General features: G+C 43.2%; 1 protein-coding gene across 1 annotated transcript in view; it reads left to right on the forward strand.

The window, feature by feature from the left end:
- nup62l (nucleoporin 62 like) overlaps positions 1 to 21,645 on the forward strand; it is a 139,302-nt gene extending 117,657 nt beyond the window's left edge. Inside the window, exons 7-13 of the mRNA XM_060832148.1 lie at positions 2,045 to 2,240; positions 3,662 to 3,806; positions 11,221 to 11,270; positions 14,562 to 14,696; positions 15,464 to 15,575; positions 17,480 to 17,546; positions 21,479 to 21,645. Coding sequence (XP_060688131.1) covers positions 2,045 to 2,240; positions 3,662 to 3,806; positions 11,221 to 11,270; positions 14,562 to 14,696; positions 15,464 to 15,575; positions 17,480 to 17,546; positions 21,479 to 21,570 — 797 coding nt within the window. The 3' untranslated portion in view covers positions 21,571 to 21,645. The remainder of the gene's footprint in view (positions 1 to 2,044; positions 2,241 to 3,661; positions 3,807 to 11,220; positions 11,271 to 14,561; positions 14,697 to 15,463; positions 15,576 to 17,479; positions 17,547 to 21,478) is intronic.
- Positions 21,646 to 25,157: the final 3,512 nt, after the last annotated feature.

The raw sequence follows: 25,157 nt of genomic DNA on the forward strand, positions 1-25,157 counted from the left end.
AAGGACTGCAGCGTACCTGCTTGCCCAATGGAGCAAGTGTTGGAAACAAAAACTGAAATTGCTGGGAAGGCTCAGCAAGTCTGGCAGCATGTGTGGAGGGAAATCAGAGTTAACGTTTCAAGCCCGGTGACCTTTCCTTGGGCTGTAAACGTTAACTCTGTATTCTCTAGAACTAGAATATACAATTAAATTCATATCCATAACAATGACTGACTATCCATTGCTCACTGACGACCAGTTTTGGTCCACCAGGGCCACTCTGCTCCTGACCTCATTCCAAGCTTGATTCAAACATGGTCAGAGGTGCTGAATTCCAGAGATGAGGTGACAGTGACAGACCTTAACATTAGGACTGCATTCAGCGGAGTCTGACATCAAGGAACCCCCAGCAAAACTGGAATCGATGGCAATCGGAGGCATATTCCCTGCTGGTTGGAGTCATACCTGGCACATAGGAGATGATTGTGGTTGGTGGAGATCAGTCACCTCAGCTCCAGGACTTTTTTGCTGGGTAGTGTCCTTGATCCATCAATCTTCAGCTGCTTTATCAGTGATCTTCCTTCCACCATTCGGCCAGAAGTAGGAATGTTCACTGATTTGCGCAAAGTTCAGTGCCATTTGTGACTCCTCAGTAACTTAAGTGGGTTGTCTGTCCACCATCTACAAGGCACAATCGAGGGTATGATAGAGGACTCCATATTTGTCTGTATAGTGCATCTCCAACAACACTGAGAAGCTTGCTGTCTTCTTTGGCAAAGCAACCCATTTGATTGGCACCAAATCCATAAGCATCTACTCCCTCTAACACTGACGTTCATTAGCAGCAGTATATATATTTACAAGGTGCACTACAGAAATTTACCAACTATCCTGAGACAGTATCTCCAAACCCATGACCACTTCCATCTAGAAGCATGGGGACCCCATCACCTGCAAGATCGTCAACAAGCCACTCCCCATCCTGATGCGGAAATACATTGATGTCCCAGGGTCAAAATACTGGAAATTCCTCTCTAGGGCATTGCTGTAGGTCTACCTACAGCAAGTTCAGGAATCCCAAGGACAACTACTGACGGACAATGAATGCTAGCGAAGCCATCTCCCACCAGCGAATTAAGAAATGCAGGACATTGGTTTATCATTTAGGAGAAAGTGAGGACTGCAGATGCTGAAGATCAGAGCTTAAAATGTGTTGCTGGAAAAGCGCAGCAGGTCAGGCAGCATCAAAGGAGAAGGAGAATCGACGTTTCGGGCCTCAAAGAAGGGTTTACACCTCACTAAAAAGGCAGAGAATTCCAAGTTATGCTGACCTACCTGTCACTTGACACTGGCAGCTCTTCTGTCCTCCTGGATGCTCAACTGCTACTCCGCTGCCCCTCAAGCTCAGAAAACCTGAGTTTTGGCTGGAGCTACTGGAGTCACATCTCGCATGCAGTCCCTCAGTATCCAGGAAATTTTACAGACTTACCAAATGGCTCGAGAATTGCTGCAACCAGTCACAGCTGCTCATTGATTACCCAAAGAAAAAAGTCCTTTCTATCTTTTACAAATTAATTACTATTTTGATAAATTAACTTGAACTATCACCTCTAGAGCTGCTCTGTTAAATATAATTAATCTTAACTCAGTTGAAGTGTTATAATTTTTAATAATTGAGCTTAAATTTAGTTCTGTTTTTTGAGTCAAAGTTGTAGAGGTGTACGGCATGGAAACAGACCCTTTGGTCCAACTCGTCCATGCCGACCAGATACCCCAACCCAATCTGGTCCCACCTGCCAGCACCCACCAGCCTATATCCCTCCAAACCCTTCCTATTCATATACCCATCCAGATGCCTTTTAAATGTTGCAATGCTACCCATTCCTAATTTAAGCCATTGCCCTGGTTTTTAAAAACCTAACACGACCTGAACCATCATCTACCTCTTTTTTTTGATGACCTATTAATCTGGCCTGAACTGTATTCGTTGCACAAGCAAATGGAGTTAGAATGGAAATCACTGTTGTCATGGCAAGAGATAATAGCCTCAGTTTTACTTTTGTAGCTTCCACCTCTGCAGCCGCAACCACCTGCAACACTGGCTTTTCTCTGGGACTGAAGACACCAGCAAGTTTCTCCCTCACACCAGGGCCTGCTGTGACAGCTGCCAGTGCGAGTACCACAGCTGCCACAGCCACCACTGCTGTGGGCACTACTACTGCCACCATTACCACGACCACTATTGCTCCTGTGGCTAGTAGGTAAGTGAAGCCATTAGCCAGCCTGCAGAACAGGAAAGAATGAGTTTGCTATTGGATTTTCACTTCCCCTATGTTGGTGCACTATCTTTCCATCACTATGCCTGTGTGTATCGGTGGCCCTGTAATAAGGGGGGTGTATGAATGTGGTGTCAAACTTCTCGAATATTGTTAAAGTTGCATTCATCCAGGCAAGTGGGGAGTATTCCACCTCACTCCTGGCCTATGCCATGTAGATGGGGAGTCAGAAGGCAAGCCGTTCACAGCAGGGTTCCTAGTCTATAATCTGTTATTTTCACCACAGTATTTGTTTGGCAAATCCAATTAAGTTCTGGTGAATGGTAACTCCAAAGCTGTTGATAGTGGAGGATTCAGTGACAAAAACACTGTAGAATGTCAGGGGGGCGATAGTTCATCTGTCTTGTTGATGGTGGTCATTGTCTGTAAATCTGTATAATTTGAATGTTACATGCCAGTTGTCTGTCCAGGCCTTGCTGAGACATCATAAATGATGCTGAACATTGTGCAGTGATCAACAAGTATCCCCATATTTGACTTTATAATGGAGAGAAGGTCAGTGAAGCAGCTGACAATTAGATGGAAGTTTAGAGAGGTTCACAAACTTGTTAGTATCACATTCCTGTTTTCTGCTTTCAGTGTAGTCCCAATGCTTATTCCTGTCCCTATGCCTGTTCCTGTTAGACATGTATTTACACAATCCAGTCACTTTCTCATCAATTGAAAAATGTTGCGGAACTGAGACTAATTTTGTTCAGTTCTGGTCGCCTCATTATCGGAAGGATTTGGAAGCTTTAGAGAGGGGGCAGAGGAGATTTATCAGAATGTTTGTCTGGACTGGAGGGCATGTCTTATGAAGAAAAGTTGAGGGAGCTAGGGCTTTTCTGATTGGAGTGAAGAAGGGTGAGATGTGACTTGATAGAGGTGTAGATGATGAGCATAGAGTGGATAGCCAGAGAGTTTTTCCCAAGGCAAAAATGGCTGTCACGAGGGTGCATAAATTCAAGGTTATTGGAGGAAGGTGTGGGGAGATGTCAGAGGTAGGTTCTTTACACAGAGAGTGGTGTGCATGGAATGCACTGCCAGCAGTGGTAGTGGAGTCAGATACATTCGGATGATTTAAGTGATTTTTGGATAGTCATCCGAAAGACAGCATAATGAAGGGTATATAGGTTAGTATGATCTTAGAGGAGGATAAAAGGTGGGCACAATATTGAGGGCTGAAGAGCCTGCACTCGGCTGTACTGTTCTGTGTTCTAACTAAAGGGTACATACCGTGGTCCAATTGCAGTAGCTTGAGAATGTTTGGGTACATTGCACTAAATTGTGTTTGATGGGGATTTGGTTTTAGGGGAGATGATCTAAATTGCAGCTGGTTCATGTTTTGCTGATAATTCCGTTTGTAGTACTCCTCCAGTAATGTCATATGCTCAACTGGAGAGTCTCATCAACAAGTGGAGTGTGGAGCTTGAGGACCAAGAGAAACAATTCCTTCACCAAGCCACCCAGGTCAATGCTTGGGACCGGATGCTAATCGAAAATGGAGAGAAGGTGAGCCAAATGTAGCCTGTCTGGTTGTACATGATAGAATTGATCAAGTTATTCAAATTTGCCCCAAGGGAGGCAATGTCTTGCCCTCATGGTTATTTCTCTCTATCCTGGCAACCACCTAATCTAATTTGAATTGCTAAGCATGTTAAGCTAAGGTAGTTGAAAGTTAATGAAGAAGTAACTAAATATTAGCAATTGAGCAAGGAATTAATGTCTTACCTTTGTCCAGAATCTTTTTTTTTGAGTTTCTGATCATTTCTGTACCTACCTTGAAACAACTGCAGAGGCTGGTATCCTGTCATCAAGTCACCCTTTATTTACTTTTGCACCGCAAACTGGCTTGGCCAGTAAGTTTGGAGTCAGACCCTGGAACTGAGGAGATTATAAATCCCTCTTTGAATTTTTAAGCTTTTTTTTAATTAATGTTTATTTGCTGCAAACTCCAAAACCTGGTCCTATTGGTTTAATTTTTTGAATTATATATTCTTTTCTCTTTATAAACTCCCACACTACCATCAAACAGCAGTAGTGTTTACTTTCCTGCAGCACCCATGGTGTGCATGTGCAGGTGTAGGACACAGTGAAGAAAGAATGAGTGCAGAAACCTTTATTGACATTCCACCAGCTTGAAGAAAAGAAATGTTCGCGTGACCAGTGACAAGCAGTGCCCTTCCCATCACACGGCAATGCCTAAGTGAACAAAAAAGTGAAAGGGAGGGCAGGGATCAAATCAAAATAGAGTTGGAGGGGGAAATAAAACACTTCATGTCTTGCAGTGCCCACCTCTTCCTGAAAACTTCAAAGGTATTTGTAGATGCCACATGCTCCTTCTCCAGGGACAGCTGGGCTTGAGTGTAACTGGGAAAGAGGAGCAGGCAATCGGCCATAGCAACCCTCTCCATAGCCCGCTGCCTAGACCAGATTATGGCCTGGGCAGGGGTTTATGATCTGTTATTATGACAAATTTCTGTCCGTAAAGGTACTGGTGAAACTTCTTCACACCGAAGATGACTGCCAAACTTCCCCTCTCTCTCTGGGCATACTTGCATTTGGCATCAGCCAAAGTCTGGGAGGCATATGCGATCGGGCCTTCCTTTCTGTTGTGCCACCGGTGAGCCAACACTTCCCTGATATCATATAGGGAGGCATTACATGTCAGCCATACTTCTTGCTTTGGATCATAGTGGGCCAACGGGATGATAAGTGCTTTTTCACTTCCCTAAAAACTACTACTTGGCTATGCAACCATTTCCAAGGCTGACACTTTTTCAATAGCAAGTGTAAGTGCCAAGATGGAGGCTCGGTTACATATGAATTTTCTGTAATAACTTACTTGCCCAAGGGGAAAACCCTAAGCTCCAGTACAGACATGAGAGCTGGGAATCCTTTGATCTCCCCCGCTTTATCTTTCTTCATGTGTAATTTGGTTTGTCAACTCTGTAACCTAAGTCATTTGAAGTCTTGCACTTTGGTAAAAAGAATAAAAGCATAGACTACTTTCTAAACGGTGAGAAAATTCGTAAAGCCAAAGTACAAAGGGATCTGGGAGTGCTAGTCGAGGATTCTCTAAAGATAAACATGCAGGTTGAGTTCGTGATTAAGAAAGCGAATGCAATGTTGTCACTTATCTCAAGAAGGTTGGAATATAAAAGCACCGTTGTGCTACTGAGACTTTATAAAGCTCTGGTTAGGCCCCATTTGGAGTACTGTGTCCAGTTTTGGTCCCCACACCTCAGGAAGGACATACTGGCACTGGAACGTGTCCAGCAGAGATTCACACAGATGATCCCTGGAATGGTTGGTCTAACATATGAGGAATGGCTGAGGATCCTGGGATTTTATTCATTGGAGTTTAGAAGATTAAGGGGAGACTTAATAGAGACTTACAAGATAATACATGGCTTGGAAAGGGTGGATGCTAGGAAATTGTTTCCGTTAGGTGAGGAGACTAGGACCCGTGAACACAGCCTTAAAATTAGAGGGGGTAAATTCAACAGAAATGTGAGACATTTCTTCAGCCAGAGAGTGATGGGCCTGTGGAATTCATTGCCGCAGAGTGCAGTGGAGGCCGGGACGCTAAATGTCTTCAGGGCGGAGATTGATAGATTCTTGTTGTCTCGAGGAATTAAGGGCTACGAGGAGAATGCAGGTAAGTGGAGTTGAAATGCCCATCAGCCATGATTGAGTGGCGGAGTGGACTCGATGGGCCGAATGGCCTTACTTCCACTCCTATGTCTTATGGTCTTAAGTGCCTAGACCACACATTTTTTTTCTTTCTAAAGCATAAGTCTGCCTGGAGGAAATGTTTAAGCAATCTGTCCAAGTTCTCCCAAGTCCCTCTTTGTTTTGGTCTTTGTTATTAATACATCAGATAAATGGAAACCTATAGTAGCCCTTGTAAAATGTTCTCCATTGTCTGCTGGAAAAGGGTGCAGGCTAGTGACAACCCATGTGGCAATCTGTTAAATTGGTATTAAAGCCTTATGTGCATTAATTGTGGCGTACTTCTGGGACGACTCAGTCAGTTACAATTCATGGAGGTAGGCATGACTAATGTCCAGTTTGGTAAAGGATAGCCCCTCCCCCACCCCACCAACTTTTGCATACAAGTTCTCAATGCGAGTGATTGTGTTTTTATCCAGCTGTGAGAAGCGGTTTACTGTTTGTTTAAAATCCCCAATATGGTACTAAGCCATTAGGCTTCACAATTGGTATAACTGGTGCCTGCTCATTCCACAAACTGCGTTGGTGTGATGATTCCTTCACTCTCCACACTCCTAATTTCCAATTCAACTTTTGCTTGTAAGGGAAACGGCACTGTGCGGGCCTTGCAAAAATCGTGTAATTGCTTCTTAGTCAATGTGTAAAGTGGCTTTAACTTCTTTGATAGTCCCAAGTCTTTCCTGAAATATTTGTGGGTATTTTCACTAGGGCTTTTCTTTTTGAGGCAGTCATTTTCTAATTGAAAAAATGTTGAGCGGATCTCGGTGAATCTCTGTCAACCAATTCTGTCCCAATAGGCTTGGGCCTGAGCTCCTTACTACCATCAGTGGTAATTGCACCAACTGCTTCTCGTAGGAGACCAGAACCGAAGTCATCCTTAATTTGCAGCGGTTCCCCAGCGTATGTTCTCAGTCTGGCTGGGGTCTTGCGCAAACCTAAGGGCAGAGGCCCGAGCAAATCTTGTTAAAGACTGGTTCCGCAACCACGGATACAGCTGCGTCGGTATCGGACCTCCATGCCAACGGGGGTGACCATTTAATCAAACATTAATTCTAATCAGTTCCAATTTAGGTGTCACTACACAATTTAGTTATTCCAGCCCACGTGTAACGTGTAGGGGGACTTTCCAGGTTGTGCAATCTCCTGGGTATCGGACTGAGTTTTCTTACTCAAGTAAAGCCTTGTAGGACTCTTTTGCTGTCCCGGGTCTGCATACTGGCAGCAACTACAATAGTTTGTTGGCCCAGATACTGAGAACTTTTTAGCCACTTGGCCAAGCCTTGACTTTGTTGTGGGGTTCTGCTGTGGATTGTCATGGAGTGCCTTTGCTCAGGATATGCCCTGCAAGTGCCTACACTCAAGTGGTGTTCCGCAAACTCAGTTGGACAGGTAAAGGTGTCGACTTCCATTGGGATACCCTGTAGTTCCCGTGCTCCATTTGCTGCATTTTCTAATGACAAAGCCAGTTGTTATGCCTGTTAGAAGTCCAGTTGGACTTCAGCTAGTAGGCGCTTCTGCATGGTTAAGGTATTAATCTCTCATATCAAGCGGTGTCTCAGTGTCTCGTTCAGGATTAACCCAAAATCACATGTCTCTGCCAGTCATCTTGACTTTGTCAAAATTCCCAACATGGGCTGTCCAGTTCTCTAACAGTCAAATAAAGCCTATATCTTCTCAGGATTAGAGGAGATTTGGCTAATTTTCCTTAACCACCTCTGACAACTCTTAGTAGGTTTTAGCATCTGGGAAAGTTAAGCTCCTTATAACTGGAAATGCTGCAGGTCTGCAAGCAGTCAAGAGGATTACTCATTACTTTCTATCTGCCCCAATGTCATTAGCCCAGGAAAAATATTGCACTCTTTCCACATACTGGGGTCCCAGTCTTTGACAGCAAGATCAAATGAGTCAAGTTTTCCAAATAAAGGCGTGATGCCAGAAATGATTACCTGAACTCCCAAGGTGACTGCGAGCAAATGTTCTTAAGGCATGTACTATTTTCTGCCATTGCCAATGAAATAACTACACCAGGCTGGTATCCCATCACCACGTCACCCTTTATTTGCTTGTGCACAGTACACTGGCCACGGCCAGCCAAATTAGAGTTAGTCCCTCGAACTGAGGAGATTCTAAATCCCCTTTTTTTTTAGTTGACCTATTTTCCTAATCAGCCTGTTCAGAGGTATTATTCCACATTTCTGGACCAGGTGGGAATAAACCCAGGTTTCTTTGTTCTTGGGTAGAGACACCACCACTACACCAAGAGAGGGGCCCTGTCCCCTGTTTGTGTCTTTAAAATTTTATTAAACTGAACAAAATACAAACAGTTAACATGAACAGTAGTGTACAAGAAATGCAATTTACAGGGGAAAGGGGAGGCCAGGCCAGGCCAGGCCCCCAAACCCCACCATACAACCAGTTTACAGGGGAATGAGGACAAACCTCAAATCCCACCTTACATTACCAAGAAAGAAACAGTGAATGCAATCCCATACTGAGAGTCTGATAAACTGAACAATGAACAGTGTATATCGCATAGACACCCTGGCAACCCAGCAAACTACCCATCCCTCCCACCTTCCAGCCACTCAATGGCAGTCTGTCCCTATGCCTCTTCTGGCTCTTGGTCTTCCCTGAAACACCTTCGGCCACCTCTAAGACAGTCATCCTTCCACTTACACACACACACACACACCCCCACAACAGGACAACAGCAGTCGGGATGGCTTACCCATCTTCCGACTCATCCCTTGTTTGTATTTTTTTTTTGTTTTACTAACCAGTGCAAGTTCTAAACAAACGCAAACAGCCATATACAAGAAACAGCAATTTACAGAGGAAAGGGGCAGCAAGGCTGGATCCTCCAAACACTACTGTACAGCCAGTTTTTAGGACAAACCTCAAATCCCACTATAAATCATCAAGATAACAGAAACCGATACATACCAGGCAGTGCAATCAAATAATAAACAGTGCATAGAATACAGACCCCCCCCCCCCCCCCCCCCCCCACCTTTGCCCAGTAAGCCACCCATCCCTCCCACCTTCCAGCCACTGAAAAGCAACCCATCCATATGCCCCTTCGGCATTCGGTCTGCCCTGATATATCTTATGGCCGCCTCTAGGACAGCCCATCATGTCACCGACTACCATCTGACCCCAACCACCCACCTTCTGGCTCATCCCTCGTTTATATATTTATTTTATCAGAACAGTTTACAAAACAATTAACATTAACAACTGTATGCAGAGAAACAACAATATACCAAACCCCCAGTTCAACCAGTTTTCAGGGAAATGAGAACAAACCTCAAAACCCACTTTTAGTCATCACAAAACAATAACAAATACATATAAGACAGTCCTATTAGATAAAAAGCAGTACATAGGATACGCACCCCCCTCCCCAAGCAAGCCCACCTGTCCCTCCAACCTTCAGGGCACTGTAAGGCAGCCCGACACACACCCATTCCAGTTTGCAATCCGCACTATACCCCTTCCGGCTCTCGGTCTGTCCTGACACATTTTCCTGCCATTGTAGGACAGCCCATCCTGTTCCCACAACAACCCCCCCCCCCACCCAGAGTCCCTAGAATGACAGAGATCAGGATGGCCTACCCATCTTTTGGCTCATCCCTTGTTTATTTTTAAAAATATTTTTTTCCTGGTTATATATTTTTTATTTTATTAAACAATTCACAGTTTACAAAACAATTAACATTAACAGCTGTGTACAGAGAAACAGCAATTTTACAAGAGAGAAATGGCAAAGCCATGCCCCAATCCCTACCATTCAATCAGTTTTCAGGGAAATGAGGACAAACCTCAAATCCCACTTTGTTATCACAAAACAGTAACAGTGATAAATACATACAGGACAGTCCAATTAGATAAGAAACAGTGCATAGAATACAGACTCCGCCAGCAAGCCATCCGTCCCTCCCACCTTCCCCACCCCTGTCAAACCCCCCCAAACGACAGTGATGAGGATGGCCGACCCACCTTCTCGCTCATCCCTTGTTTAGTTTGGTTGGCAAGGGCTTCCTGATTGGCCTAGGTCAACAATCCCAATTAAGTACCTCAGAGTCAACAAGGTCCAACTAGGTTCAAATCATTACATACTCATGGTTCTTACACTGTCTGTTTTTGAACATGGTCGGAGTTTTGAATTCTACACCTGACGCCATCAGCACAAGAGCTGCAAGGAGAATGTGCAATCATGTCCACGTGCCAATGCAACTGCACAGAAAATACAACCGCCCCCCACCCCATCCTAACCACTCTTAAATGGGACTAATTTCTTCAAACCATGTTAAAATTCTTTAATGAAAATATCGTGGGGTGCTGAGGGAAGGATTGGTGTTCGAAAGTCATAGATGGAGTGGACAAAGTGTAAAAATCTCTCAACGCCAGGCTATAGTCCAATAAGTTTATTTGGAAGCACTAACTTTCGGAGTAGTCTTTCTTCATCAGATACGGTCAGGAGCAGTGTTCTGAAAGCTTGTACTTCCAAGTAAACCTGTTGAACTATAACCTGGAGTTGTGAGGTTTTTAACTTTGTCCACCCCAGTCCAACATTGGCTCCCCCACATCATAGATGGGGTTGTTAACTGGTCTCCTTTCATTTCCTGGCCTTAAATTAGAGATCAGCACTGGGTGTGAAGCATCTATGTTTCTGTATGCTGGCTGGAAATGTCTGTGCAATATCTTGCATCAGTGTGAACACAGTTCTTCAGGGGCTTGAAACCTCTGCTTCATGTTGCCCTGAAAACCGAGTTCATGAGGATAAAAGCTGTGGGAGGTGGCAAATTAACTTGTTAATTGTCTGAGATGGAGGCTGACAAACTGGTATTTTCAACTACATTCCACTCTGACCATTCAGGTGGAGTGTTTTCCCTTATCTGTCATCTTTAATACAGATCATAGGTTGCATCTTGGAATGAACTCACCAAACATGCAGCCTAGAGGTGTCTGTTAAAGAGATTTTATAGTATGCTGTGAGGTGTAACTGGCATCTTTCCAGGGGGCTACCTTTAATCTGACTTGGCTATTTGCGCTTGCTGTATAATCCTGTTAAAGGGAGTGGTTTGGACTGCAGCCATGTAATAATTCACTTCTTGCATTAAGGCATCTCGTGGTGCAGTAGGATGTTGAATGTCTTGTAGCCAACACTGTTCTGTTGCCTTTTCCTTAGATAACTGCCTTACACCGAGAAGCAGAGAAAGTGAAGCTGGACCAAAAGAGGTGAGTTATTTTGATGCAATATTGTAGCTTCTGTCTTCCCAATCCCAGCAATAACTATGTCCCAATGCTGTTCCTGCAGGGCAGCAGTCAAGTTAGATGCCTCCACAAACAAGATAGGTGATCAGCTTTTGGTCGTGTTCAGATTTGAATGTTCATCAAGGCGGTCAGAGAGTTGTCTGCTCCTTGTGAATGTGAATGTAAAGAGGGCCTTTCTTAACCAATTTACTGACCAGGAAAATTGTCAATCTGTTGAGCCCATACCTGAATCAAGGGTCTTACAGAAAGGATGACTTGGTATACAATTCCTCAAATTACAGTTTTAGACTCAACCATCTTCAACTGCTTTTCTTCAAAGGCCTTCCCTGCATTTTCTTATTAAAAGAAGGATGTTGCAGTATCCAGCAACATTTGCCACTGGTCAGGCACTGAAGTACTCCATATCCATATACATCAAGACTTGGGCAAGTTAACTTTAGCAAAACACAAGTGCCAGGCAATGATCAGTTCCAACAAGACAGTTTATTCATCTTCCTTTGATGTTCAACATTATTCTGTCACTGAATCCTATATGATATTACATGAAACCTAACTGGAATTGTCTGTCGAGTGAAGGAACCAAGGAACATAATATCAAATAAGGGGTCATGCATGTAAGACCAAGATAAGGAGGAATTATTTCTGAGGGTAGTGAATCTATGACATTCTTTACACCAGAGGGCTGTTGAGGCAGCGTTGTTAAGTACATTCAAGGCTGAGATGGACAGATTTTTAATCAGTAAGGGAATCAGGAGTTATGGGAAAAAAAGGCAGGCAAGTAGAGTTGAGGATTATGAGGTCAGCTACGATCTCATTGATTGGCAGAGTAGATTGATGGGAGAAAGTGAGGACTGCAGATGCTGGAGGGCTTATGCCCGAAATGTCGATTCTCCTGCTCCTTGGATGCTGCCTGGCCTGCTGCACTTTTCCAGCAACACATTTTTCAGAGTAGATTGATGGTCTGCTTCTGCTATTAAGTCTGATGGTGTTATGATCATGGCTATCACTTATTCGCATGGTGCAGACTGTATTGTGAACCTTCTGGAAAATGTGCCCAAGTCTTGATCACAGTGTGGAAACAGACAATTTGGCCCAACAAGTCCACGTTGACCGTATGAAGAATAACCCAGCCGGATCCATTCCCCTACCCTATTTATTTTTTCACATTTACCCCTGTCTAATGGACCTAATCTACACATCCCTGAGCACTATGGGCAATGTAGCATGGTCAGTTCAGCAAACCTGCACAACTTTGAATTGTGGGAGGAAACCGGAGCACCCAAAGGAAACCCACGCAGACATGTGAAGCAACAGCATTAACTACTGAGTTTCCCTTAAGCAAGTAGAGAAAGGAAGAACTGCAATGCATTGGCCGGGAAGCAAACCCGGGCTTCCCGTGTGGGAGGCAAGAATTCTATCACTGAATCACAATGCAACTCCTGCAATCCATTGGTCCCAATTTGGGAAGCACTTGTGTTCCACTTTATAATACTTTGAAGGATTGTACCTTGTACCTTTAAGGTGTAGCAATTATACCTTATCTTCTATTGTCATTTTCTGTTTCATCCCTTCAAAGGCTGCATTAACTAAATTCAAAATCTCGGTATACAGTATGGCTAAAACCATATATGCTATTCAGTCACATCACTTTTTGTTTGCAGTTCCCTGGCCATTAAATTGCTGACTCATTCCTCATCAGTAAGTTTGGGATGGCCTGTTCTGAGTTGTTTCAAGGATATTCTGTTTCAGAAAATACTCTCCTGTAAACTGTGTTATCTGTTTCTCTAGGCCTTTGCATAAAGGTGAGACTGAAGTTTGTGAAAACTTTTATATAGCACAGGCAGAGGTCACTGTACCTACTGTGACTTGTTATTCAAATTACTCCAATTAGTCCTATTTGCCCAGTACTTCCTATATACCCGTGCAATTGTTTCCTTTTCAGCTATCTCTCCAATTTCTCTTTTGAAAGTTGATTTTGAATCTGCTTGCACTCACCTTGTAGACAGTCATCATAAACACGCTCGATAAAAATGTTCTTCTCTTTCTTGTTCGTTAGATTCTTTCTTCAAGTGTGCACTCTGGTTATTGACCTTTCTGCCTCGAAAACAATTTATCCTGTATTTACTTCGTCAAAACTCTTAAGTTTTGAACATCTCATTGAGTTAGACCGATATGCAGCACTGGAGGAGAGCATTCAGCATGTCAAGTAAATGCTGTCATTTCATGGAACAGTCCAGTCAATCCCAACCCCTCCCCTACTTGACCCCCAGAACTTTGTAGGTTCATTTCCACCAAGAGTCCATCCAATCTGCCAGTGCAATAATTGATTGTCTTCGCCTGCCTGCCTCAGCTGAATGGGCACTACTTTCCGCACCATTACCAATTGCTGCTTAAAACGTAAATTCTTCCTGGCATCTCATATCTCTTGCCCAACAAAATGTACGATATTCTAATGTGAAGGTGGGCTCTTGTCTCCAAGCACAGTGTGCAGCGGTCACTCTTACTGATACTGTCATGGACAGATGCATCCGCAGCAGGCAGTTTGGTGATAGTGAATATGGTTTTTCTTTTCATTGGTTCCCTCACAACCTGATACAGATCCAATCTAGCAACTTAATCAGATGGCACTTGACCAGCTTGGTTTATAGTGATGCTTCTGAGCAACTCATGATGGACTTTGAAGTCTGTCACCCAGACATCCTACCCAGCCTCAGTGCTCCCTCCAAGTGTTGCTCAAGATTGGAGGTGAGGGTGGTGCGATGTGATAACCAGCAAAAGGTCACCTTCCCCATCTTTGACTGCTTCCATGTGAGTTCATGGGTCCCATAGTTAATGTTAGGACTCCCAGAGCAGCTCCCTCCTGACTATATACATCACTGTGGTCCCATTCCTGTTTGGTCTACCATGCCAGTTAAAAATTGAATGCTAGAACAATTCTGTGCAAACTTCACAGCTTGGGAGGCACCTTCTGCTGGATTCTGTTTCTGACCTCAGAGTGGTACGCATGTGTGATTGTGAGTGACTGACACTTTTTCCAGCATTATATTGTTTCTGCAAAAAAAAGTTGCAGAATGAGGGAATGGAAAAGATTTTCTCCTCGTACTGCAATGTGTGGTGCCTGTGTTTGGTTGAATTGTCTGTTCGAATGCATTGACATTCTCTGATGTAAACCAGGTGAGGAGCTTATCCCTGGTCTATATGATTTCAAACTTATAAACAGCTTGAGATAATGATTTCATATGATATCTCTGATAGACTGGATCAAGAGCTTGATTTCATCCTGTCACAGCAGAAGGAACTGGAAGATCTGCTGGAACCACTGGAGCAATCCGTCAGGGATCAACATGGCACCATTTACCTGCAACATGCTGATGAAGAGCGAGAGCACACGTGAGTATCGGGTATTTATAGCAGAGTTTAAAAGCCAGGTGAATCTCTTGACACAGTGACGATGAAACACTCACAGGACAAGTACTTCACGGGATTACAAAGTTAAAAATCACATAACATCAAATTATAGTCCAACAGGTTTAATTATAAGCACTAACTTTTGGAGTGCTGCTCCTTCATCAGGTGGTTGTGGAGTACACAGTTGTAAGGCACAATTTATTGTAAAAGTTTATGGTGAACTTTGATTGTTTAAGTCTCTCATCTGTTAGAATGATCATGTTAGTTTCACTTCTTTCATACGTAAATTGCAAAGCTTTTTTTAAAAGAAAGGTTACATTCTCAAGTGAACTTTAACAACTGGTGTCAGCCCAGATAATGTATTGAAAGGTGTATTAGATGCGAATAGAGATTGACAAATTGAACTGAGCAGATGTTTTCTGTTGTAAGGCAATCTCAAGCAAAAGATAATAGTTTTAGGATAAGGGCTAATAGACTTAAAGCAGATCAGGCCAAACTCATTCCCTCGATGGGTCATGAATCTATAGAATTCACTACACCAGAGTGTGGTAAATGCTGGGAAATTGAGTAAATTAATGGAGGTGATAAATTTTAGTCAGTCACGAGTTATGGGAGCAGGCAGGAAATAGTAGTTGAGGCTGAGATATGATCAACCATGCTCACATTAAATCGTGGAATAGGTTTGGGGTTGCTGAATTGCCTATTGTTTCTAGTTCTTATGTTTTTATGTATTCTGTGTTACTGTCCAGTTATAAGCTTGCAGAGAATATTGATGCTCAACTGAAGAGGATGGCCCAAGATCTGAAGGAAATTATTCAACATCTCAATAGCACCAGCAGTTCCTCTGAGATCAGTGATCCAGTAAGTAGATACAATGTCTAATCATAGAAAATCGATAATATAGGAGGCCATTCAGCTCATCAAACTTGGAACTGCTACCTGATCACTTGGAGGACACACTCCAATTTCATTATCCTGTCTGACACTGAACTTAATATCCAAGTCACTGATATAAATAATCAATTGGAGTGGATCCAGCAAGAGGTTTGTGGAGTGGAACTCATACCAGTGTGCACTGTGTACCCTTGGTTTTTAGGGTGCAACACAATGATACTTGCACTAATATTAGGGCATATTACATTGTAGGTATAATGCTTTGCAGGTATTTTAAATGTGATTACATTATTGTAGCCAGATCAGACCTTCCAAAAAGAGTCTTTAAACGACAAAAACCCCAGTTTTAATTCGAGTCGTCTAAAATGTCCCTAGTCAAGTTACCATCCCCCTACATGAAATAAGTTTCCTGGAAGTCTCTCCAAAGCTCCCATATAGCTGTTGTCCAGGACTGTGGTGCATTTGTATATGCAGTATTGACCTAGAACCACAAAGAATAGGAGTAGGTCATTTGGCCTCTCAAATTTGCTGCACCATTGGTTTTCTAACTTGATACTCCCCTTACTCTTTGATCCCTTTAACCCCAAAAATTATATCTAACCCCTTCTTGAAAACATGCATTTATAGAGTCATAGAGATATACAGCATGGAAACAGACCCTTAGGTTCAACTCAAATCCTCCAACCCTGACAATATCCTTGTAAAGCTTTTCTGAACCCTTTAAAGTGGTGAGTCTGTGGAATTATCTGCAACAGAAAGAGTTTGAGGCCAAAAGACTATGTGAAAGATGTTGTGAAACTTGAAAGGGTTCAGAAAAAATTTACAAGGATGTTGCCAAGGTTGAAGGATTTGAGCCAAAGGGAGAGGCTGAATAGGCTGGGGCTGTTTTCCCTGGAGCGTCGGTGACTTTATAGAGGCTTATAAAATTGAGGGACATGGATAAGATAAATAGACAAAGTCTCTTCCCTGGGGTGAGGTGTCCAGAACTAGAGGGCATAGGCTTGGGGTGAGAGGGGAAAGATACAAAAGAGACCTAAGGGGCAACTTTTTCATGCAGAGGGTGGTGCATGAATGGAATGAGCTGCAAGAGGAAGTGGTGGAGACTAGTACAATTGCAGCATTTAAAAGGCGTCTGGATGGGTATATGAATAGGAAGGGTTTGGAGGGATATGGACCGGATGCTGGCAGGTGGGACTAGATTGGCTTAGCAGATCTGGTCGGCATGGACAGGTTGGACCGAAGGGTATGTTTCTGTGCTGTACCGACGTTATCTAGATGAAGTTTTTCCTTGTCTCAGTTTTCACGACTGACACCAGGTTATATTCAAACAGATTTATTTAAAATCCCAAGCTTCTGGAATGCTGCTCCTTCATCAGGTGAAGTGATGAAGGAGCAGTGTTCCGAAAGCTTGTGATTTTAAATAAATCTGTTGGACTATAACCTGCTATTGTGTGACTTCTGATTTTGTCCACCCCAATCCAACACTGGCATCTCCGCATCATCTCAGTTTTAAATTGCCTACCCTGCGTCCTTAAACCGTGATCTCTGGTTGTTGACTCCCCGCATATTGGGAATACTCTTCCTGTGTTTGTTCAATTCTGTTTGAATCTTATAGGATTCTATGTGATGCCCCCCACCTGAACTTCAGTGAATACAGTCTTAAATTCTCACATTTCAATCATCTAGATGCGAAATGTTAGCTTGCTTTCTCTCCATGGATGCTGCCTGACCCTCTAATCTGCAGCATTTTTGTTTTCAATATTTAAAATAATATGGTTTTAAGTATAGAGAGCCTACTACAGAGACTCTCTGGGTTATAACTTTTAATCAGTCAAATTAAATTGCTTTACCTCTCACCTTTTCCCTTTCAGTTGCAACAGATTTGCAAGATTCTGAATGCCCACATGGATTCTCTCCAGTGGATTGATCAGAGCTCAGGTATGCATGACAGCTTCCTTGGGCTTTATTTTAAAAAGGCATCAAAGATAGGATACTTGAAAGCTAGGGGTTTGCCTCAGTGTTACAGATGGTGTGTCCTCAGAACTAGATGTGCTCTGAGATCCATCTGATGTTCTTAATTTTCAAATTTCACCCCTTACTGGTATTACTTGTGAAATCTCTATTAATAGTGAGTATTAACATTGGTGCCACCTGGATAACATTGATTATCTTACAGGTACAGGTCCTACTACTGTGATTTCAATATATTGAAGATGGTTGTCTGATGTGGTACTTGGGATGTGGTATGATGCATGAGATTTTAAACACACTGGATGTAAAATTTCCCAAAGTGCTATTTTGAAGAGCTCTGCTAATGTCCTGCCCAATAAATACCACTCCAGCAACATCAAAAATCAATACAACACTGGAACAGGCCCATCAGTCCTCCAAGCCTGTGCTGACACATTTTCCCTTTCCGTACTAAAACGGTCTTCACTTACAGGACCCATATCCCTCTATTCCCTTCCTATTCATGTATTCATCCAGGTGCTGCTTGAATGCAAATACTGTGTCTGTTTCCACCACCTCTCGCAACAAGTTCCCAGTGCTCAACACCCTTTGTGTGGAAATACTTATCTCATGCATCTCTTGTAAACTTTCCCCCTTTCACCTTGAACCTGTCTCCCCTTGTAATTGACCTCTCCACCCTGGAAAATAGCTTTATACTTTCCGCTGTATCCATTGCCATTCACAATCTTATCAACTTCTATTAGGTTGTCCCTCAACCTCCTGTGTTCCAGTGTAAACAAACCCAGTCTATCCAAGCTTTCATCATGTTTTCCTCCAAATTATTTATGTAAACCATGAAAAGCAGAGGTCCCAGCACTAATCCCTGTGGAACACCACTAGTCACAACCCGCCATTCCAAAAATCATCCTTCCATCGTTACCCTCTGTCTCCTATGACTAAGCCAGTTATGTATCCATCTTTCCAGCTCACCCCTAATACAGGTGACTTCACTTTGTCTACCAGTCTGCCATGAGGAATGTTGTCAAAGGCTTTATTGAAGTCCATGTAGACAATATCGATCCTTTTTCTCCTCATCAATCATCTTTGTCACCTCTTCAAAAAACTTGATCAAGTTAGTGAGGCACAACCTCCCCCACACAAAACCAAACAGATTAAGTTCTTATTATCGTTAATACGTCCATTTGATCACAGAATAGTACAGGCCCTTTGGCCCTCGGTGTGCTCACCTTTTTTCCTAGTCTCAGATCAGACTAACCTATCTTCCATGTCCCATCCAAGAGTTGCTTAAATATCCCTGATATATTTGACTCTACTACCACAGCTGGCAGTGCATTCTACACACTTGCCACTGTGTGTAAAGAATCTACCTCTAACATCTCCCTTAGACCTTCCACCAACCATCTTAAAATTATGCCCCCTATTGATAGCCATTTCAGCCCTGGGGGAAAGAAAAGTCTCTGGCTATCCACTATCTATGCCTCTCAGCATCTTGTATACCTCTATCAAGTCACCTCTCATCGTCCTTCACTCCAATGAGAAAAGCCCTAGCTCCCTCAACCTTACTTGATAAGACATGCCGTCCAGTCCAGGCAGCATCCTGGTAAATCTCCTCTGTACCCTCTCTAAAGCTTCCACATCTTTCCTATAATGAGGCGACCAGAACCTAACATAATCAGTTGGTCTCATTCCTCAGCAGTTGTCTATTGATGAGAAAGTGATTGGATTCTGGAAATGACTAAGGAATAGGCATAGGTACAGGAATAAGCATCGGGGCTCCATTGAAAGCAGAAAACAGGAATGTCATACCATCAAGCATGTGAGCAGGATAAATATCTTCTGCATCCTCTATAAAGCTTCTATTTCCTTCCTATAATGAAGCCACCAGAGCGAAACACAATATTCCAAATGTGGTCTAAGCAGGGCTCAATAGAGCTGCAGCATAACTTCGCAGCTCTTAAACAGAATTTGTTTCTAAATGTATATAAATCTTGTCCCTGAGAATTTTTTCCAGTAATTTCCCTACCACTGATATGAGGCTTACAAGCCTGTAATTTCCAGATTATCCCTAATATGCTTGTTAAACAGGTTGGACAGCATTAGATATTCTCCAGTCCTCACCTGCAGCCAAAGAGAATACAAAGATGTCTGTTGATGCTCCAGCAATTTGTTCAATTGTTTCCTTCAGTATTCTAGATTCACTCAGGACTTAAGGACTGATCTACCATAATACTTAAGGTGCACAGCTCCTCTTCCTTTTTAATAGCAACTTGTCTTACAAATTCCGCATTTCCTGAAATCATCCTCTACCAATTCCTTCTGTTTGTGAATAACGAGTATTTGTTTAGGACCTGACATACTTCTGGCTCTACATATCAACTCCCTCCTTTGATTTGATGGGCCAGCCCTTTTCCCCAAATTTGATACCCTCCCCCCAAGTTTGAACCTTCCCCCAAGGACTGCTGTGATCCCTATCTAAGAGTATGTTAAAACTCATGGTATTTTGGTCATGTTATTAGCATCAGTAAAATTCCATCTCTATTGTGTTGTTATGTCTGGGAGCTTACCAAGCACACACTTGTTGCCTTTCCTACCTTAGAATAAGCACTCTTTGAAAGTGCTTAATTGATTATGTAAAATTTTGAGCTGTCGTGACACCGTGAATAGATTAGATTAGTGTGGAAACAGGCCCTTCGGCCCAACAAGTCTACATCGACCTGCTGAAGCGCAACCCACCCAGGCCCATTCCCCTACATTTACCCTTCACGTAATACTATGGGCAATTTAGCATGGCCAGTTCACCTGACCCTGGACATCTTGTGATGTGGGAAGAAACTGGAGCACCCGGAGGAAACCCCTGCAGACACAGGGAGAATGTGCAAACTCCACACAGTCAGTTGCCTGATGCAGGAATTGAACCCAGGTCTCTGGCGCTGTGAGGCAGCAGTGCTAACCACTGTGTTACCGTGCTGCCCACAAATGGTTGCATTTAGGTTGTACTTTCTTCCTCTATTGCAGTGACAATAACACAACTGAAGTATTGGAGCCTGCTTGCTTATTCAAGTGATTCAAATGGCTAAAGTCAGTCTAAAGTCTGGCTGCGCAATGCTATCAACTTTGAGGTGGGGGACAATCATGCCAGGGCTGTTTTCAATGATTATTTTTGCTTCCCCTCGTTGCATGTGTCCTTGTGTATTGCAGAACCAACAGAACCTGCCATAAGTTCTGTTTACAGCGCACTTAACAGTGCAGCACATGGTCTGGAGAATATCTTTAAAGTTGCTTTCTACATGATTTTCTGAAATGACAGGCATGGTGCCTTATGCCATTTGATCACTGGTGTCCTGTGCGTAGCTGGTGCCTGGTTAGCTCTGCGTGGGGCACCAGTGACAGCGTCTGTTGATTTCAACCTGGTGATCATGTTGTAATTGTCCTCAATGTGGTTCAGGAAAGAATGAGCAGAATTACCTTGATGACCACGAGACTACCCAACAGTAAGGTTATCAATATCCAGCCACAACACTGTCAGCTCCAGCAGAGCTTGCTCTCTTGCAATACTGAGGAGATACCCCATTAAAACAACTTTTCTTTACATAGTGCCTTTACTGTAATAAACCAACCCAAGGTTCCTCACTGGAGTATTATCAAACACAGTCTGAAACTGAGCTCCACATTAGCTAAGGCTTAGTCAAAAAAATAGGTCTTAAAGAAAGAAATTGAGATAGAGGGGTATGTGTCATTCATATCATTTTGCTCAGTGATTCCTAGTTAAGGAGCTGTCAGGGAAGACAATTAATTATAGATTTGAAATTGCTGTCCAACTGCATGAACCACAGAGCTCACCCACTTATTCCCCTCGTGAAACCTCAATCTAATGCTAATAATCTTTTTACTTCCCTCAGTCTTGCTGCAGAAGAAAGTGGAGGATGTCTCGAAACAGTTTGAAATCCGTCGGAGAGAGCAAGAGAGGAACTGCAGAATTACATTTGACTGAACCTGGCTGGGAATTAACTTGCACCATTCTTTTTCCAATTAGTTTTCAATAAAGAATCTCATTATTGCTCAGTAACCATAAGACTGGGTATAGTGTTGAGTCTAGATTTTTAAGCTGTAGATTCTTCATGGAATCCCTACAGTATGAAACAACAGGCTGTTTTGGCCCAACAAGTCCGCACTGACCCTCCAAAGAGAACCTGCCCAGACCCTTTCCCCTACCCTATTACTCTACATTTACCTCTGACTAATGCACCTAATCTGATTGAAGATTTGTAGCTCGGGTATCCGTTGTTGTGGTTCTGCTCGCCGAGCTGGAAGTTTTTGCTGCAAACGTTTCGTTCCCTGGCTAGGGAACATCATCAGTGTTGTTGGAGCCTCGTGTGAAGCGCTGCTTTGATGTTTCTTCCGGTATTTGTATTGGTTTGTTCTTGCCGCAAGAACAAACCAATACAAATACCGGAAGAAACATCAAAGCAGCGCTTCACACGAGGCTCCAACAGCACTGATGATGTTCCCTAGCCAGGGAACGAAACGTTTGCAGCAAAAACTTCCAGCTCGGCGAGCAGAACCACAACAGCACCTAATCTATACATTCCTGAACCCTGAGCAATTTAGTATAGTTAGTTCACCTAACCTGCACATCTTTGGACTGAGGGGCGAAACCGGAACTCGCGGAAGAAGCCCACACAGGCATGGGAATGTGCAAACCTCTCAGACAGTCACCTGAGGATGGAATTGAACCCGGGTCCCTGGTGCTGCGAGGCAGCAGTGCTAACCACTGAGCTACCCATTGCAGCAGATTGATTTAAGAGGTGGTAAGGAAATCAACATGGTTCGAGTCTTTGTCGTAAAGATATTTGACTCAGAGGTTCCAGCTCTCTAGAGCGATCCAGTCAGTTTCAATCTTCCACTCTAGTCCTGTAGCCTTGCAAGTTTATTTCCATTAAGTGTTTGTCCACTTTTCTTTAAAACATGTTTCTCTCCACTTCCCACCGTCCTCATCACTCAACGCAAAGCGGTTCTGCCTCATTCATACAGTCATATATGGCACAGAAGGCAGCAATTCAGCACACCGAGTGAGCTCCAGCTCCCTGTACAGTGATAGAACATAGAAGAAGAATAACATTACAGCACAGTACAGGCCCTCTGGCTCTCTATGTTGTGCCGACCTGAGAGTCTAATCCGAAGCCCATCTAACCTACACTATTCCATTTTCGTCCATATGTCTATCCAATGACCATTTAAATGCCCTTAATGTTGGTGAGTCTACTACTGTTGCAGACAGTGCATTCCACACCCTTACTACTGAGTAAAGAACCTACATCTGACATCTGTCCTATATCTATATCCCCTCGTACTAGCCATCACCATACAAGAAAAAAGCTCTCACTGTCCACGCTATATAACCCTCTGATTTTCTTCTGTCTCAATTAAGTCACCTCTCAATTGTCTCTTAAGGCCTCTTAAGACCTTCCTTCCATATTAGGCAGCAACCTAGAAAATCTCTGAACCCTTTCCAATGCTTCCACATCCTTCCTATAATGAGGTGACCAGAACTGTACATAATACTCCAGATGCAATGCACCAGAGGTCTGTACAGCATGACCACATGGTTCTGAAACTCAATCACTCCACTAATAAAAGGTAATGCACCATATGCCTTTTTAACAAACCTGTCAACCTGGGTGGCAACTTTCAGGGATTTATGTACATGGACACAGATCTCTATGCTCACCTACACTACCAAGAATCTTACCATTATCCCAGTACTCTTTGTTCCTTCCAAAGTGAATCACCTCTCACTTTTCTGCATTAAACTGCATTTGCCACCTCTCAGCCCAGTAGTGCAGCTTCTCTATGTCCCTCTGTAACCTACAACATCCTTCAGCACTATCCACAACTCTACCAACCTTTGTGATATCCGCAAATTTACTAGCCATCCTTCTACACCCTCATCCAGGTCATTTATAAAAATGATAAACAGCAGTGGCCCCCAAAACAGATTCTTGCAGTACATCACTAATAACTGAGCTCCAGGATGAACATTTCCTGTTAACCGCTGCCTTTCAGCTAGTCAATTTCTGATCCAAACCACTAAATCACCCTCAACCCATGCTTCTGTATTTTGTATCCCATACCATAGCCTACCGTGGGGAACTTTATCCAATGCCTTACTGAAATCCATATACACCACAACAATAGTTTTACCCTCATCCAGCTGTTTGGTCACCTTCTCAAAGAACTCAATAAGGTTTGTGAGGTACAACCTACCCTTCACAAAAGTGTTGACTGTCCCTAATCAACTTATACCCTTCTAGATGATTATAAATCCTATCTCTTATAACCTTTTTCAACTCCTTACCCACGACTGAAGTAAGGCTCACTGGTCTATAATTACTAGGGTTGTCTCTACTCCCCTTGAACAAGGGGATAACTTTTCTATCCTCCAGCATTCTGGCGCTATTCCTGTAGACTGACGACATAAAGAGCAAAGGCTCAGCAATCTCGGTCCCACGAGGTCTCTGCAAACTTCCCCATCTAATTTCCTTTTGAAATAGTTGATCATCCCTGCTTTCCTGTTCTCGTTCACTGGACAGTTTGAGGTCATTGGGGGTGTACGTGCCAGAATAAGAGTATAGATGTATTGAGGACTGTGAGATTGGGAGAGAATAGAGAGCAGGAGTACTGAGCCATAGATGGATTTGAAAATCAATGAAAATTGGAGAATCATGGCATCCTTGACCATGAACCAGTGTAGGTCAGTGAGTGTGGGATGGTCGAGGAATGGGACCTGGTGTGAGCTAAGACACTGGTAAAACAATGTGTATTTGCAGCATTTTCTTTTATTTAATTCTAAGTCGGGTAGCATTTATGGCAAGACAATTAGTAGAACAGAACAATTAATCCATCAGAACTTTGTTACATTGGAGTTATGGTGAACTGAAAGCAATTTAGTAAAATCCTGCATAACAACCATTTACTGTGACCCATTCACCTAGATCAATGTCAATAATGTGTGCATTACTGTTGCCCATGCCAATTTCTGTGACTTGACCTCCTGTAGTTATTAGACAAGACCAAGCATCTCCGCTGCAGCCCATAATCTAAGGAAAATCAAAGTGGGCAAGGAAAGGACATGCTCTTGTTTTTATGATATTTAAGCAGTGGAATGGGAGCATTTGGTGGTGGGATAGGGGTTGAACGATGGATTGCCTAGTAGTCACTAGGCGGAAGAGGAGTTCTTTAGGTGGATTTGTTGTTAAGCAGTCAGTAGGAGTTGGGGTCTCTGGTGGATCTAAAGGAATTGATGACTAAGTCAACCAGTAGTGGGAGAGGGGCTCTATTTGGGTGGCTGAATAATTGGTGGCAGAGGATGTCAAAAGGTAGGTGACTGAACAGTCACAGTTGGGAGAGAGGACCAACGTATGGTGAGAACAATCAGAGTGCAGTGTTTGCTGCTGGAAGGGTCAGGTGGTCTCCGTTCTGGAGGGTGGCATTGGTTATGGTGTTGGTTCAATTACTGAACTCAATCTCAAGATTGAAAAGGTGCTAAGCAACATAGCAGTGTTTGGATAAGACTTAATT

Source organism: Hemiscyllium ocellatum, chromosome 11, assembly GCF_020745735.1.
Source record: "Hemiscyllium ocellatum isolate sHemOce1 chromosome 11, sHemOce1.pat.X.cur, whole genome shotgun sequence".
Taxonomy (NCBI): domain Eukaryota; kingdom Metazoa; phylum Chordata; class Chondrichthyes; order Orectolobiformes; family Hemiscylliidae; genus Hemiscyllium; species Hemiscyllium ocellatum.